Source organism: Epinephelus moara, chromosome 24, assembly GCF_006386435.1.
Source record: "Epinephelus moara isolate mb chromosome 24, YSFRI_EMoa_1.0, whole genome shotgun sequence".
Lineage (NCBI taxonomy): Eukaryota > Metazoa > Chordata > Actinopteri > Perciformes > Serranidae > Epinephelus > Epinephelus moara.
Genome location: NC_065529.1, coordinates 25,196,083 through 25,211,774, shown reverse-complemented (window position 1 = coordinate 25,211,774; position 15,692 = coordinate 25,196,083). Strand labels below are relative to the sequence as shown.

Sequence of the window (15,692 nt, the reverse complement as noted above, 5' to 3'; positions counted from 1 at the left end):
ATTCTGTGGGTTTGTGTCCCTTTGTGGTCATTTTGAGTCTCTTCCTGATCAATACGTGGCAATCTGGCATTTCACATTTTGCAAGTGAAGGCCAGGGGGGCCATAACACTTTGGGCCCCTGGGCCTGTGCCCAACAGGCCCATTCAGGAATACATCCATGTGTGTCCAAGTGTGTAGAAGAACTACAGTGGCTGACATAAAAACAAGAATATCCCTATCTAGAGCCAGTGTTTGGTTTGTCCATTCTGGGCTACTGAAAAACAACATGGTGGACTCTGTGGAAGAGGACGCGCTCTGTGTGTAGATACAAACGGCTTATTCTAAGGTAACGAAAACACAATGATTCTTTTTTTCAGGTGATTATAAATGAATGAAGACATAGTTATAAATATTATTTTCCATTTCTGCCAATAGATGCCTTTAAATCTTACACATAATTATGTACCAAGAGAAACGTGTGTGAATTTAGTAACTTAAATTAGGATCCTAACTATCTTTTGAGTCTTTAAAATCTTCATTTAAACTCTAAATAACAGAGAGCTGCCATTGGCTCATCAGAAGTTTCACATCATTAATCCAGAGATTTCATACTGCTCCATGCTCATGCTTAAGTGTGCACCTACGTGTGTGTTTGTGCTCCTTGTTAGTGGGAGTGTGCCTCTGCAGAATCCTGATGACTGGTGTTTATAGAGGAATTCCTGCCCTCTCCATCCTATTGAATGTAGAGTCTTTATGGCCTCTTTGGAACGCCGTTTGTAAACACAAACACTGTGACACAAAAGGATGTGAGCGAGGAAATGGTGCACAGGAGGAAAGGAGCCACATACTTTAAGCATCTGCTGCATTTTCATCTCTGCAAACATTGTATGCATGTTGATGGGTAAGAGGGGGTTAAAGTCTGTTCAGACTGGGTATGGGTTAGGAAAGTTATGTTAGCATGAACATACAGGATGTGAGACAGGTATTGTTGCAGAGGCAGGCAAAGTGCTACTCATCCGCAGCATTAACAAGTCCATTAGTCTACGAAAGATTTGTTTGCATAATGTTACACTGCATGTGCGTGTGTGTGCGTGTGTGTGCGTGTGTGTGTGTGCGTGCGTGCGTGTGTGTGTGTGTGTGTGTGTGTGTGTAAACGTGCACCTCTGTGTGTGTGTGGCTGTGTGGGAGTCTAAAAGAGAGAATGAGATGAGTTAAGGAGATGGACAGATTGTGTGTGTGTGTGTGTGTGTGTGTGTGTGTGTGTGTGTGTGGGTGTGAGTGTGTGTGTGTGTGTGTGCATGCATCAGGGGGTGGGTGCATTAGTCCGTGTCAGACAGCAAAGAGTGCCGCAGTTATCTAGGAATCTGAGCCAAAGCAACCTCACTAACAGACAGAGAGCAGGAGAAAGAGGAGGACGGGCAGTGAACTGAACTGAGGACAAAAAAAGAAGAAGACGTAGAGGATGAAAGAAGCTCAAAGAGTAGAAAACAATAGAGAGATCTAAACAAAAAGGACAGGTCAGCAAAAACATTCCACCTGAAGAGGCAGCTGTTAAGATATAAAGTAAAAGTTTTCTGAGGACCCTCAACAACAAAAGGACAAACAACTTACAGCTCAGAGAAAGGCAGCTTTCCTCCTGGAGGAGAAGGCTCAAGAGTTTAAGACAAAGGTCAGGACGAGCCTGCATTATTGCACTTTCCCATGATTCCCCTCGGTTCTCTCAGTTTCCTTTCTCTGCTGTCACTGTATGCGGGAGCACTGCTGTCCTCCGATGCATCTCCAGCCTGCACGCATCCTCCCTGCAGGGACAGTCTGGTGGCTGCTCCCATCCAGCCTGGGACGGGAGCAGGAGCGGGTACCGGGGCCTGCGAGGGTCAAACCGGGACAACTGCCTGCAGGATGGGGCTTTCACTTCCAGCAATCTCAGATGCTCCTCGGAAGGTGGAGCACAGGCACGACATCACCCAGGTTCAGCCAAAGGTGAGTGACATCACCTTCAGTGTAGTGGGAGGTCATGGGCTGTACTTCTCTCAATGAATCTCATTGTTTAATATCTCAAGTGTTATTCTAAGAAAAGCCAGATAAGGGGACTTTTAATCAGATATTTCTCAGCTGTGTAACAGTGAGGTGGTTCATAAACAGTGATAGACGAGTTGAAACAGAGCTGCCCCCATGTCGTCTCATACATGTGTGCCAGGGAGACTGAGCAGTGAGCTACCAGGCACAGGTCAGCAGGTCCTTTCTCACGGGACAGTGGGCACACTAAACTTGGCACCACCTAACAGCCATGGAGCAATGACAGTCAGCAATCAAAGAAGGGATAAAATTAGGTCTGCTTTAAAAATGTCCTCATCATATGGTTGTGCTGAGCTCATGCAGCAACAGGTGTGTGAGAGGGACGTGACCATGGCTGATGTAAGTGTGAGAGACAAATTGAGTGTGAAACAAAAAACTGAGCTGTGAGTTTTGAGAGTGGATTAGCCTCTGAGGTGTTATCTTCCAAACTGAAGGATGCATGATTATGCACAGCCGCAGCTTGATTTATTACAGCATCATTTCACCCATCAGCGTTTATGCATATTAAATTTCCTTGATAATTAAAGAGGAGTTGGCAGTTTTGTGTGTAACAATGTCGTATCAAGAAGTACCTGTGAGCACTGTCTTTGCAGACTGGAGGTGTCAAAGAGCGTCTTGTTCAGCTGCAGCGCTGCATGCGCTCTGTCCAGGAAACAGGGGGCCCCTGGAGTCACGGGGGCCAGGAGAGCAACTCCCTAGGGGCCATCCTGGCACTAATGGCAGCTGTGTTGACAGAGTGTGACCTCCACTGTCACAGCCAGGCCCTTGGGGCGATGGCCAAACGACTGGGTGAGTAGTACACATTTATATCCCCCACCTCTACTACACACAGACAACCTCACACACACACATAGAAATGCCAGCGCAGGCACTCCCCCACACATAGTAAACAGAACCTCAATGAGGCCTGCTAAGTGTCGGTCACAGGTGAGTGCATAGGAATTTAACTGCACTGAGAGGGATGAGAAAAACTCTGTGTACATGCACACACAGACACACATACTACAGTATATGGCTCACGATGTGAAGATTTAAACAGCCTTCATACAAACTGAAACCCCTCTGTGTCATATATCAAGACAAGGCTTCTATTTTTAACCCCAATGTCTCACTGATAACCCATGTCTTTGTCGGGGTTGACAGAGAGTGCAGCTGTGGGAAGAGAGGGGGAGAAAGACCTGCTGCTTTTCCTAAAGAGCATCACACAACATCCACCCACAGGTGAGGGCATCAGACATGATCACATGATGCAACTGTTGCTGATTAATGATTTGAATTAAAGTGTACTGTTCATGGTTCTCAGTTGCCCCCTTGGAGAGGTTGCATCCTCAGGACTGTGCCGAGATTTACAGGCTCGGGATCAAAGAGAATGGAATCTACACCATCCAGCCTGACCTGCACCGGCCGGCTTTGGAGGTATTTCAGATTCGCCACACTCGTAAAATACACAGACGGACCCCCACCCTGCTCCTCTTCTTTTAGAGATGTGTATGCTATCTGTGGATCACTAAAATCTAGGCTTTATAATATCAAAGTCTTTGTTTTGACTCAGGCTAAATGTGACATGGAGACGGCGGGTGGTGGCTGGACAGTGATCCAGAATCGGTGGGACGGCTCGCTGGACTTCAACAGGACATGGCAGGAATACCAGGAGGGCTTTGGCAGTCCGCAGGGAGAGCATTGGCTGGGGAACGTGGCGCTGCACGCCCTCACCGCCACTGGCCAACACCAACTCCGCATCGAGCTGGAGGACTGGCACCAGCAGAAGCGCCAAGCTACCTACAACAACTTCAAAGTGGCCTCAGAGGCACAGAGGTGAAACACACCACAGAGGCACAAACGCACACTCCTTGCAATAACTAGACGGGTGGAATTCATTATCTTAAAGCTCCTGAGAATATGTAGCATTCAGAGTATAGAAAGATTCATCTTGGTTGTCATTTATGGAGTTTAAGAGTTTAAATAAGTTCCATTAACACTTAGAATTGGCTTCATTGGAGCTTTGTGGATGTGGTTTGATTGGGTTTGATGGCAGGGCTACTCAAGACCAACTTAATCGAGTCCAAGTCAAATCCAAGAAGACCAGGCCCAGTTGAGTCCAAGTCAAGACCAAGTCCAAGGCAGTGGAGTCCAGAGCAAATTAGGTCCTGTTCATGACCATAATAGGCAATAGTGTATTTCCAATGCTAATATAATAATTAAGGAGTTAGGATGGACAAACATAATCTATCTATAAAGAAAACTGATCTACTCCCCATGCTGCAAAATGTGTATTTGGCTTTGTGCTTCTTTTTCAACAAACTGCTCACAAATTCTTTGTGGCTGGTGAAACCACATTTACTTACAGTAGAATTCACGAACATTTTGTCATCTAACGGAAGATGGCTAGTGACTGGCTGTAGGTGATGTTGTTGTTAGCAGACTGTGGTGGCAAGTCCTGAACTCAGAGCCAACATGGTTTGACAACTGGACAAGCTCTCAGCTCTCAATAGCCAAGCCCAAGACCGAGACAAGTCTGAGTCCAACAAGGCACAAGACCATGACCAGTACAAGACTTAAAAGAAGTGGTCTTTAGACCAAGACCGGACTAGAGTACCACAACTCTCTTTCACTGACCGTGCTGGTCTTGTCCAGCCTATTTCTCCTACACATAACTGAGCTCAATATAACATAAATATGAGATTTTTCTCATACATCTTAATGTCACCTTCTGAGAAATATCCTTCCTCATGTCTCAGCTTGATCCTAATTTAAGATCTTATTATGCTGTTTCCTCTCTAACTGCAGTTATCTTTATTTGTCTGAAATAATCAGCTCTTGGGATAACAGTAGGACCCAAAAGAAAACTTGATTGGCTTATTAATGAACCTGCACAATTTCTGAAATTGTCAGATTAGAAACCGATCAAAATTTTGTAATCTCAGAATAAGAAGCTTATTTATTTCTAATGAGACAAAGATAAGACTATCATGAGCTGCAAAATTTTCCTCTGGGAAGACAACAACACCAAATCTTTGTGTGTTCTCCAAAATGAAATGGCTCTTCTTTGGCCCATGTTACACCCTCCCACAAAGTTTCATAAAAATTGGGCCAGTATTGGATCAGCAGTTTGTTTGTAATTCTGCTGACAAACAGACAAACCGACAGACCAATAAATCGGACCGAAACATTACCTGCTTGACAGAGGTCACACAAAACCAGGCTTGTCAGTTTCTAACATCTACTGAGTAAATGAAAACTGGGTCTTTTGTTTTAGAAATTGCAGGACTTCTTAAAAATCACACAACACACAGACACATTTGCTCTGACCTCTAATAAGTCTGGTTGTGATTTTATACCAGTAGGGTCACCACATGCCTGGTTGTGTCTATGTATTTAATCCACTTGGTTCCCCAGTACATGCATAAAGACTTGGATGTCACACACAACCCTGATAAATGTATCATATGTTGTTTCTCTTCCTCCCAGGTATCGTCTAACAGCACGAGAGTACTCTGGTGATGCAGGCAATGCATTGAGCTACAGCAAACGTTACAACCACGACGGCAGATCCTTTAGCACAGCTGACCGAGACCACGACCGTTATGCAGCTGGAAACTGTGGTCATTACTACGGTGCAGGTTGGTGGTTCGATGCCTGTCTGGCAGCTAATCTGAATGGACGGTATTACCGTGGGCGCTACAGTGGAGTGACCAATGGGATCTACTGGGGGACATGGTACATCCTGACAGACGGGCGGACTGGAGAACGCTATTCCTTCAAGAGGGTGGAGATGAAGACGAGACCCAGGAACTTTGTAGGAACATCATAAAGATGTTGACAATTCTCACAGATAATCGTGTGAACCACAGATTTGTTTTAGTCACTGTGTGGACATCACTTTTCTTAGAGCAGCTTTCATATCATTTATCAGTTACATGCAGATGGCAGCTAATAGATTAAAGAAATAAATATACAAAAATTAATGTTTTAACATCCACTAGCAGACTGTTTGAAGCCACACTCCATATTACAATATTCTTTTGTTTATCGAGCTCCTTCACTACGATGGCAGAGATGTTTCACACAAACTGCATGTCCAAATGCTTTGCAAATTCAACAAATACAAGTGCATGAAAGGAAAACATAAATACGAGAGCCATTAACTGGAAATGATGCACAACAGTTTCATTTCTGTCGAGCAACACTTATACAAAGTGTTGACATATATGCAATAAATCAGCCTTAATATCGTGATGCCTCCACACACAGGTACAGATTAGGTGACATCTCCATGACTGACGTTAGCTAAATGACGTAATGCTAATGTTACTGCATAACGGCCAGTTAACATCTGTTGACGCTCACTTCAATGTGGCTTTTGCATTGGTGTTGTCAGCTAAGGCTACAGTTGGTAACTTTTATAAAAACTAACTTTTTGTCATATTTGCAAATGAGACAGATGATCCATGAAAAAAAATCATATTACTCTGCATTCTTGTAGTCCTTATAATGGCATTACAGTACGCTATGCTAGCAGCTGTCAATCACTGCCTATGAGCGGCAGGCAAACTGTCAAACTAGGCAGCGCTTATCAACATTCTGTTGCTGCATTGCTTATTTCTCATCTCAAATGTTTTCATAAACATATTTTACTGTACTGTTTAGCTGTAAAATGAGAAAGTTGGGGGCAGCTGGGTCACACACCTTCTCATTTTACAGCTAAACAGTACACTAAAATATGTTTCTGAGAACATTTGAGATGAGAAATAAGCAATGCAGCAACAGAATGTTGATTCATGTTTGATCAGTGCTGCCTTGTTTGACCTCAGTTCATGTGCAGTGATTGACATGGGCTGTCTTAGAGACTCCTTGGCTTTGATTGGTTGTTTTTGGCGTGCTGCGGAAGATTCTAGGCAATGCCATTAGAAGGTATATGATTTTTTTTTCACAGCCTATTTGTCTGTTTTAATCCTTTGTGGATATAGTGACAGTTTCTGCAAATATGAAAAAAAATGATAAAGTTATCAACTACAGCTGTAATGTGTTTGTGTTTTCTAAATATGCAAAGCATTTTGGGTATGCAGTTCCTTTATCGAAAATACTGCTTGTAGAAGTTACTGTTGTAATACAGTTCCTAAGTCTTTATTGTACATTAAAAATAACACTCTGTGGTACTTTATTTAATCACTAGGATGCCTGGTGAGGCATGTGTCTAATTGCAATCAGGATGATTTTGTTGTGATGCCACACATTCAACAGGATGAAGAAGAAACTCAACCCAAACTGTTCGTCAAAGTGTTCCTGCAAGATTGTATGAATTAACACTGGGAGTCTGTATGTGCCCTACCTGCTGAAGCTTCATGAGCCATTAAAATACAGTCTGCAACAGCTCACGTGTTTTAGGTCAGGTTATGTCACGAGAGACAATGTCAAACTCTCTGAGGCTAAGAGGCCATTATGATCCTGCAGGATGCTCTAACCATTGGGTGATCACAAATCCTCAAATTCAGACTCCATCACCATGTCGTTCATGCGACAGAGAGCTGATAGGAATTTTTAAAACCCATCTGTGTTTACTCACAGGCCCCTGAATTCTGCCTTCAGCTGAGCCAAATCGAAATAAGTCATGATTTGACACTAAACAGAGAAAAGCCCAGTTCTGGAGAAGCCATTTTTCTCACCTTACCTTGCTCATACTTTCCCAGCCCTGAGCCTGACACACTGATGCTGACCATTATGAGCTTTACCCTGTCATCACACCACGAAACCGCCCTCCGCCCACCACTTTAAGTCAAACACACACAGAAACACACACCCAGCCTCACCTGCTTTTTGGATTTGGCGTCAGGCGGGCGGCTCCCTCTCTGGCTGAGCTTCACAAAGGCTTTTCTGGGAGTTTAGAGTTGGTGTGTGACGTTCACATGTGATGCTTGTCTGTGTGTGGAGGTGAGTGTGTGTGTGTCTCACTGTGTGTGTACATGGCTGCACCTATTTTAGCAGCATTCACAATGAGCTGTCAGTCCCTCCAACAAGCAGGGTGTCTAATATTAACCAGTGAGGGGGCTCAGAGCACTCTGATCTGAACACACACAGACTCACTGCAGGCAGACTGCAGACCAGTTACGGTATTTCACATACACTACTTATACACACAGTGGGCAATGTCGAACAAACACACACACACACACACACAGAAGACTCAGCGGTTCTCTCAGCAGATAAGGAGGTGCATGATGTGCTTGACTTCATTAAAACAAGTGCACATTAGAAATAAAATGGCTTCAATTTAAGACAGTTTAATCATGCTGCCTTAATTATTGTTAAGCAGCCACAAGCTCCTTTTCCTCTTCTCTCTCTCTTGCCCATAAATGTGCACACACATAGACACACACACACACACACGCACACACACACACACACACACACACACACACACACACACGATGTAATCAAGATCAATCAGCCATATAAGCCATTATACAGATCAGCTTTCTCATTTGATATTGTGTGTGTGTGTGTGTGTGTGTGTGTGTGTGTGTGTGTGTGTGTGTGTTCTTGCACTTGCTACATACTGAGGACCAGCGCGGGTTTTTAACCAACAAAGTGAGGTCNGTGTGTGTGTGTGTGTGTGTGTGTGTGTGTGTGAAGTTGAGTTGAAAAAGGCTCTACATTGTGCCCCCTGGTGGCTCCTGTTCATACTGAAGAGTGAGAGAAAAGCTTTATTTTAGCTGAAGATAAGTAGTAACATTTGCAGTGGGTCAGTTTTGAATGAACACATGGTCCTGTCTGTCTAAATAAAGTTCCTATTGTTGAGAAATTACTCATCATATTGAATCTCTTTAAAATGCAGCTCAATCCAACATTAAAAAAGACAACTGATTAGTGATAAATGAATAGATGATAAATAAGTGATAAACAAATCACTTGTACCCTCTATTTGTCATTTTCTACTCATCTTCACCTTCCTTTTTTCCTCTCATTTTATCCGTCATTCTCAGTTCATCTTGCCCAAATTAAATAAACAAATGAATATATTTGATTCTACTCTTAGCTGCAGTCACTTTCGATATCAATGAGTCCTCCTCTCCTCTCTGCATCCATCAGTCTTGTTGACAAGGGAGGAACAGAGGCCCAGGGTGGTGTCACCACAGTATCCTGGCACAGTGTCTGGAGTGGGGTGATAGTGGCGGTGCTGCAGGGTGTGAGGGGGTACCGGCAGGCTCAGCTGCCCCAGGGCCGGAAGCCCAGCCTGGGCAGCGGTTAGCCAGCACATCCCTCTGAGAAACCCTGCGCTCCTCTGAGGGAAGTTCCCCTGTGACCTGTGTCTTTCGTTACTGTGTGCCACAAGACATCAGATTAAAAACAGACGTCTAACTCGTTTTTATGTCACATTGTTGGCCCTGATAGAGCACAGTCTGCACTTCTGGAGGCAGACATGCACAAGATGTCTTTTCTGGAGCTATTATGTGATGCACAAGCTGATAGGAAAAGTCATGATGGTCACAGGTACTTAAGAAATCATATGAACAAAAGTGAAATCCCCAAATGGCCACTGCAATGCATTTTGTTTTAGTTTCATGTCGTTTTATGTTTCATATCCAGGAGATATTGATCCATCAACCTATCCACCTTCGATGCTGATCAGCTTTACTGATCATCTAGTAATCAGCCTAACTGTGGGTAAATAGTGACAATATAATGTGTACAGGCAGAGTCTGGCTTCAGAAAAAGACTTTGCAATTTTTAACTTTAGTAAAAATTTAAGTTCCAGCCCTTCCTCAGATTTAGTTCAGGCACACAGAGGACCTGCATGGACCGAAACCTGACTAAAAAGATGGTCATGCATTTCATATAGAGCAAGACAATGTGCAGCCTTCACAGATACACTGTTCAACACCCATCAGCTCTCATCTTGAACTACTTTTAGACTTAAACAGTTTCAGTGAGCCAGTCTGTCTCTGTTCAACACCAGGTGGCAATGTTGCTTTGCAAAGAATAGATCTGGGAAATGATTTTCACTTCGTCTTGCTGGCACTTTCATGAGAAACCGCATCTCTGCCACAAAAAGGCAGAAACATTCTATGCATAGAAGCTACAGAACAAATGATATTGTGCTCTACGTTAAAAATAAACAGTTGAAAATTATAACTGAGTCATTTTAATGTGAAAACTGCTGGATGAGAAGGTAAATCATGTCATATTAAAGCTATATATTTCAGTAGAAAGTGATTTTACTTCAGTGCTTTTGATGTATCAGACTGATGAGTGAACCAGAACCACTGCAGAAACAATTTTGACTAACAAAATGTTTAATTTTTAAATAGTTTTAAATAATTTGGGGGAGATTTGAGGCTCAACTCAAACCAGAAAACTCTTGTGCAGTGCTTCCTTTCAACACTAGGGGCACCATAATTAAGGTTGGAGGTCAAGGACAGAAAACAGATGAAAGTGAGACGACTTTGAGACATTTAAAGACTTTTTTTGAATTCAAATTACAGTTTTAATATCTAAAATCAAGATAATTCATCATACAAGTTGAACATCAGTGTGTCTGTAGTCGAAAAGGAATCAGTGGCGTGACAGCGTGAAGGAGGCGAGCGGAGGTGAAGAGCTTCGCGGCCTGGGGTGGGAGGAACTTTTCTTTTTCTGAGCCTGCTCTCATGATAAGGGTTAGTACGTGGGCTGTCGAGGATGAGGAGGGGAGGAAGGCTCAGGGGGAGGAAGCAGGAGCGGGTGAGGTTTCAAAGGTGTGTGAGTACAACAGGCCGTTGGAAGCTCCCCCTCCCTGACCACAGGGCCACCAAGAGACAGCATGTGCCTGCTTTTAATACTGGTCCTGCAGAAAACCAGAGCAAAGCAGCGTTCCGTTTGAAACCGGAATTCACCAGAACAAGTGTATCCTGATGTGGTGAGGAGCTGGGGTGAGGAGGGGAGAGGAGGGAGGGGAGGACACAGAGGGCGCCATGTGGCAGGCCTCACTCCATCTCTTGTCATTTCTAGATCTGCATAAGAAAGTGAAAAAGTGTTTTTTTTTCAGGGAGGGGAAGAGACACCAGAGGCTGTGCTGTGTGTGATATTTTGTAACACACAGTAACATTAAATGGACTAAAATGTTTATGTAATTAACACTCAGCGTGAGCAGCATCTGCTTGTTGTCTGCTTGATGCTGATACAATCATTTTCCCACGTGGCTGTAAAAAGTGGCTGTCACACACTCATGTGACACTGCAGAGACAAAGCTGGATTAATGATAAGTGCTTTGATGCCATGCTGATGAGAACTCAGTAGAAATAAAATAATAAGATTACAGCAGTGCATTGTGAGCCCTCACCCATGACTATGATCAACAATGGACCAGAAAGTCTGAAAGTGTATGACATACATTTCCAGTTTGTCTTAGTGTAACCTGGCTTGTCCCACAACGTTTCCCTCGGCTGTATAAACTGAAACCTTGAAATGTTGTTGTCAAGGTTTGAAGGGTCAAGATAGCAAACATTTTTTAAAATGTTTCTCTGGAGCAAAGACAGGGTTTCCGCGGGTCATTAAAAAGCATTAAAAGTCATTAAATAGATTTTGCGAAACTTAAGGCCTTAAATGGCAATAAAAAGCATTAAATTCGATGTCCAGAGGCATTAAAAAAATTAAATACACTTGATGGAAAAAAAACATTGTTATTCACGATTTATTTTGATTATATAAACATTTAATAATTTTGATCGGAAGTATAATGTGATGATTGACAGGCGGAACCCTTTAATTGGCTATTGTTTACGGTCGGTGCACAAAGTCTCAAATCCTGATGCTTGGACTGCAACGTGCTGTGAGCGTGCTCATGCTGTGGCGAAAGAGCGGAGGGAATATTAGCGAAATGTCGGAAAAATGCAATAGTGGAAAGCTGACATAACCCATGGCCTGATGGCCCGGGCCAATAAAATAGTATGTCGGGCAAGTTGACTGACAGGTCACAGGCCCGCTCGGGCCAGTGACGCTGTAAGGCTTTTTTTGTCAAGGGAACAACTCCAGCGGATTTTTATCCCACTGTTCTGGAGCCTTCAGTGGATTTATTGGGCTTTTTAGCCAAAGGTGCCCTCACCTTTGCTCGTGCAGTGAAACGCCGGAGGAGGGGGAAACGTGCCGGTGCGCTTGTGCGTCTTCGCCAACGCGGACACCGCACACCGCTGCCATGCAGGTATATTTCTCTCCAACGTGCGTTCGCTGGCCAGTAAACTGGATGAACTTCAGCTACTGATGGAGAAAAACGGAGACTTTCTACATCTGCAGTTTTGTGCTTCACGGAGACGTGGCTGTGTGGATCGACACATCTGCAGTTTTGTGCTTCACGGAGACGTGGCTGTGTGGATCGACACCGAACTCTGCGCTGCAGCTGGCAGGCTTCCAACTCTTGAGCGGATCGTAACACGGAACTCTCCGGCAAAACTAAAGGTGGAGGTATCTGTTTTTACACCAACAGTGGCTGGTGTAATGACGTGACAGTGATCCAGCAGCACTGTTCTCCTGATCTAGAATCTTTTTTCATCAACTGCAAACATTTTTACTCCCCCAGTTAGTTTGTTTCATTCATTCTGGTCGGTGTTTACATCCCACTGTAGGCCAACGTGCAGGAGGTAGGCTACAGCGCACGCTCGCCGACCAGATAGCTACTGTGTGTGGAGCGGACTTTACCCAGACTCCTTAGTTATTGTCATTGGCGACTTTAACAAAGGTAACCTCACACATGAACTCCCCAAATAAAAACAGTTTATAAAATGTCCGACCTGAGAGAAGAATATTCTAGATCACTGTTAGACAACTGTTAACAAAGCCTATCACCCCGTCCCCTGCGCTGCACTGGGCCACTCTGACCACAACACCGTCCACCTGATTCCCTCATACAGGCAGAAGTTAAAGCTCTGTAAACCTGTTGTGAGGTCATCTAAGAAGTGGACAGAGGCTGTGCTGTATATAGACCATCACGCACTATGGTGAGGTATAATGGAGTTAAATGAAATGAAGTTAAATGAAATGAAGTTTTATAGACATTTTTTCTCTCTCTCTCTTTTTTTTACTTGGGCCAGTAAGAATATACAAGGGGCCAGTAAAACTCTGAACTACTGGCCCGGGGGGCCAGTGGGGAAAAAATGTTATGTTGAACACTGTGCAAGTTTCAGCAGAAGTGGTTGGATGAGGAACTATTCAGAACCTGGTTAAAGTCTGTCGACGATAAACCACGAGTGGCGTTTTGCAGCGTGTGCAAAAAGATCTTCAAACACAATGCCCGTCAATGCAGTGAAATCACATATGCTGTCAGATAGTCACAAGTCGGTGATTAAAGGCAGGCAGCAGTTAACTGTGCTGAATTTCTTTGCCGTGACCAGCAATGCAACTTTTGCTTTCACCACCACCACACCTGCCGCTACAGTGACTGCCTCCGGCCTTTTCAGGTTAGAGTTAGTTTTTCACATCATTCTTCAGGCTGGTTTTGAAATGTGCAAATAAACCGTCTTGTGGGCCATCTGCAGTTTGACATGGGCATTAAATTTGTTTAAAGTGGCATTAAAAAGGGCATTAAAAAGCATTAAATTAGATTTGCTGATACCTGCAGAAACCCTGAAAGAGAGCCTGATTAACAGTTGAAGCTTTCAACGCTTCCTGGTGCAACACCCTTTCATCTTTACTGGCATTTCTTTACACATTTTACATGCTACTATTATAAATATGATCATTCTCAACTTTGTAAGGTGATGATATGTCAGTGTTTGCATCTTTTTCCCGCTGCCCCCAAACTGTCAAAAACTGAGCTATTGTAGGTTCACTTTTACCCCTTTTCCACCGCATTATCTCGGGTTCTTTATCTGTTTCCGTTCAGGACTCTTGGAACTTCGGTGCATCTAGCAAACCAGCTTGCATTTCCTCTAGTTTTGCATGAAACCACTGTAATCAAGGATATGTCATCAACGCAGGGCGTTGCACAGTGCACAACGAAAGTAAACAGTGGTAGCAAAATCATGGATTACATTGATTACCAGCAAACTTTTGTTCTGTTTTTACAGATATTTGTTTTTAGCCCCAAAAAGCATGAATCATCTACCAATGAGACTACCGTATGCTCTTTTATTTCCTGATGATTTCTCATTTAATTTCTCCATTGTAGAGTTCTCCGTCCTCTTGTTGTCACAATTGGCACCTCAGGTCAAGAAAAATCTGGTATTTTTTTGGTTCCAGCTGAGAACCAACTTTTCTGGTTCTGAATCAATTTATTGTTGGTTGAAGTGCTTTGAATGGTTCAAAATTAGGCACAGGAACTGGAACAGAACTGGTTGGTAGAAAAGGAGTAGCCTATAAGAGAAGCAGATTGGGATTGTTGTCCTGTGTAATAAGAAAACAAGCTTTAAAGGTGAATGTGTGCCTATTCTAAAATATTTTTGTGACCAATTTTGATTTAGAAGGACAGTTCACCTCTAAATCAAACACACTTTTTCCCTCTTACTTGTAGTGCTGTTTATCAGTCTAGACTGTTTTGGTGTGAGTTGCAGAGTGTTGGAGATATCAGCTGTAGAGATGTCTGCCTTCTCATAAATATAGCAGAACTAGATGGCACTCAGCTTGTGCTGCTCAAAGCACCAAAACATACATTTGAAAAACTCCACATCAATGTCTCTTTCTAGAAATCATGACCAGGTTACTGAAGATAATCCACAGACCTTGTTGTGAGCAGTTTCATGTAGGAACTATTTTCTACTGAACTACACCTGCCAACCACATCACCATTCGGAAGGAAGCGTGCATCTACTCATGGACAAGAGGCTTGTGACAGTGTGATATATAAACATCAATGACGTTCTCCTAAGCTGAGCTGTAACATTAGCTAGCTCAGTGGTGCTAGGTGAATTCGTAGATGCATGCTTCCTTCTGCAGGGTAATAGGCCTACAGTTGGCAGCTGTAGTTCAGTAGAAAGAAAATAGTTCCTACATAAAACTGCTCACAACAAGGTCTGTGGATTATCTTCAGTAACCTGGTAATAGCACTACAGATAAGAGGAAAAATATGTATTTTGGATTTGGGGGTAAACTGTCCCTTTAAGTAAAGAAAAAATATGTATCTAGAAATACTGATTAAAACCTTCACGCCCAAAACAATATTTGATGATAATGCTTCACAGCAGTTGCCCTCTTCAGTTCCTGTTTGTATCAGAGCTTCTGGTGTTGACTGTTTCCATTATAATCCACCAAACTGTCACTCTGATACGGAGGGGAGAAGGAGAAAATACTGCAGCGAGAGGAAAGGTGACAAGATTGAGAATGCTGATCAGGCAGACTCTATTTCTGAAATCAAAGGATTATCTAATCTGATAATGCCGACTGACACAAACACACATGAAAGGAAACCACCGGGTCAGAAGCAGCTCATCGTAATCCACACCAAATACCATGAAAAGCGTTTGACAATTAATAAACCAACAAACACACACACACACACACACACACACAAAATTATGAAACATGAACTGTGTGTGTGTTGTGTTTTGTCACCCTGCCACGACCCTCCGCAGGTGCAAGAGAGAAAGCAACAACGAGAAGAGAAACACAGCTGACCATTAGGATGCTTTACCACATCCTTCATACTGTACTTCACTTCTTCCCCAGCACACACACAC

The 15,692-nt window shown here is 43.3% G+C and overlaps 1 protein-coding gene across 2 annotated transcripts; it reads left to right on the top strand.

The window, feature by feature from the left end:
• Positions 1-1,363: 1,363 nt before the first annotated feature.
• On the top strand, positions 1,364-8,493 carry si:ch211-157b11.8 (fibroleukin). Of its 2 annotated transcripts, XM_050038152.1 has the most exons (6): positions 1,364-1,959; positions 2,649-2,844; positions 3,199-3,276; positions 3,359-3,471; positions 3,608-3,870; positions 5,524-8,493. In XM_050038152.1, the coding sequence occupies exons 1-6, from the start codon at positions 1,681-1,683 to the stop codon at positions 5,864-5,866; spliced, it is 1,272 nt and encodes a 423-aa protein (XP_049894109.1). In that variant the 5' UTR covers positions 1,364-1,680; the 3' UTR covers positions 5,867-8,493. The 2 variants fall into 2 exon arrangements, with proteins under 2 accessions (XP_049894109.1, XP_049894110.1); XM_050038153.1 differs by lacking the exon at positions 3,199-3,276.
• Positions 8,494-15,692: the final 7,199 nt, after the last annotated feature.

Coding starts and splice junctions, on each gene's coding strand:
- si:ch211-157b11.8 (XM_050038152.1), top strand. CDS start 1,681: ATGATTCCCCTCGGTTCTCTCAGTTTCCTTTCTCTGCTGTCACTGTAT. Junction 3,277..3,358: donor CACACAACATCCACCCACAG/GTGAGGGCATCA, acceptor CATGGTTCTCAG/TTGCCCCCTTGGAGAGGTTG. Junction 3,472..3,607: donor TGCACCGGCCGGCTTTGGAG/GTATTTCAGATT, acceptor GTTTTGACTCAG/GCTAAATGTGACATGGAGAC.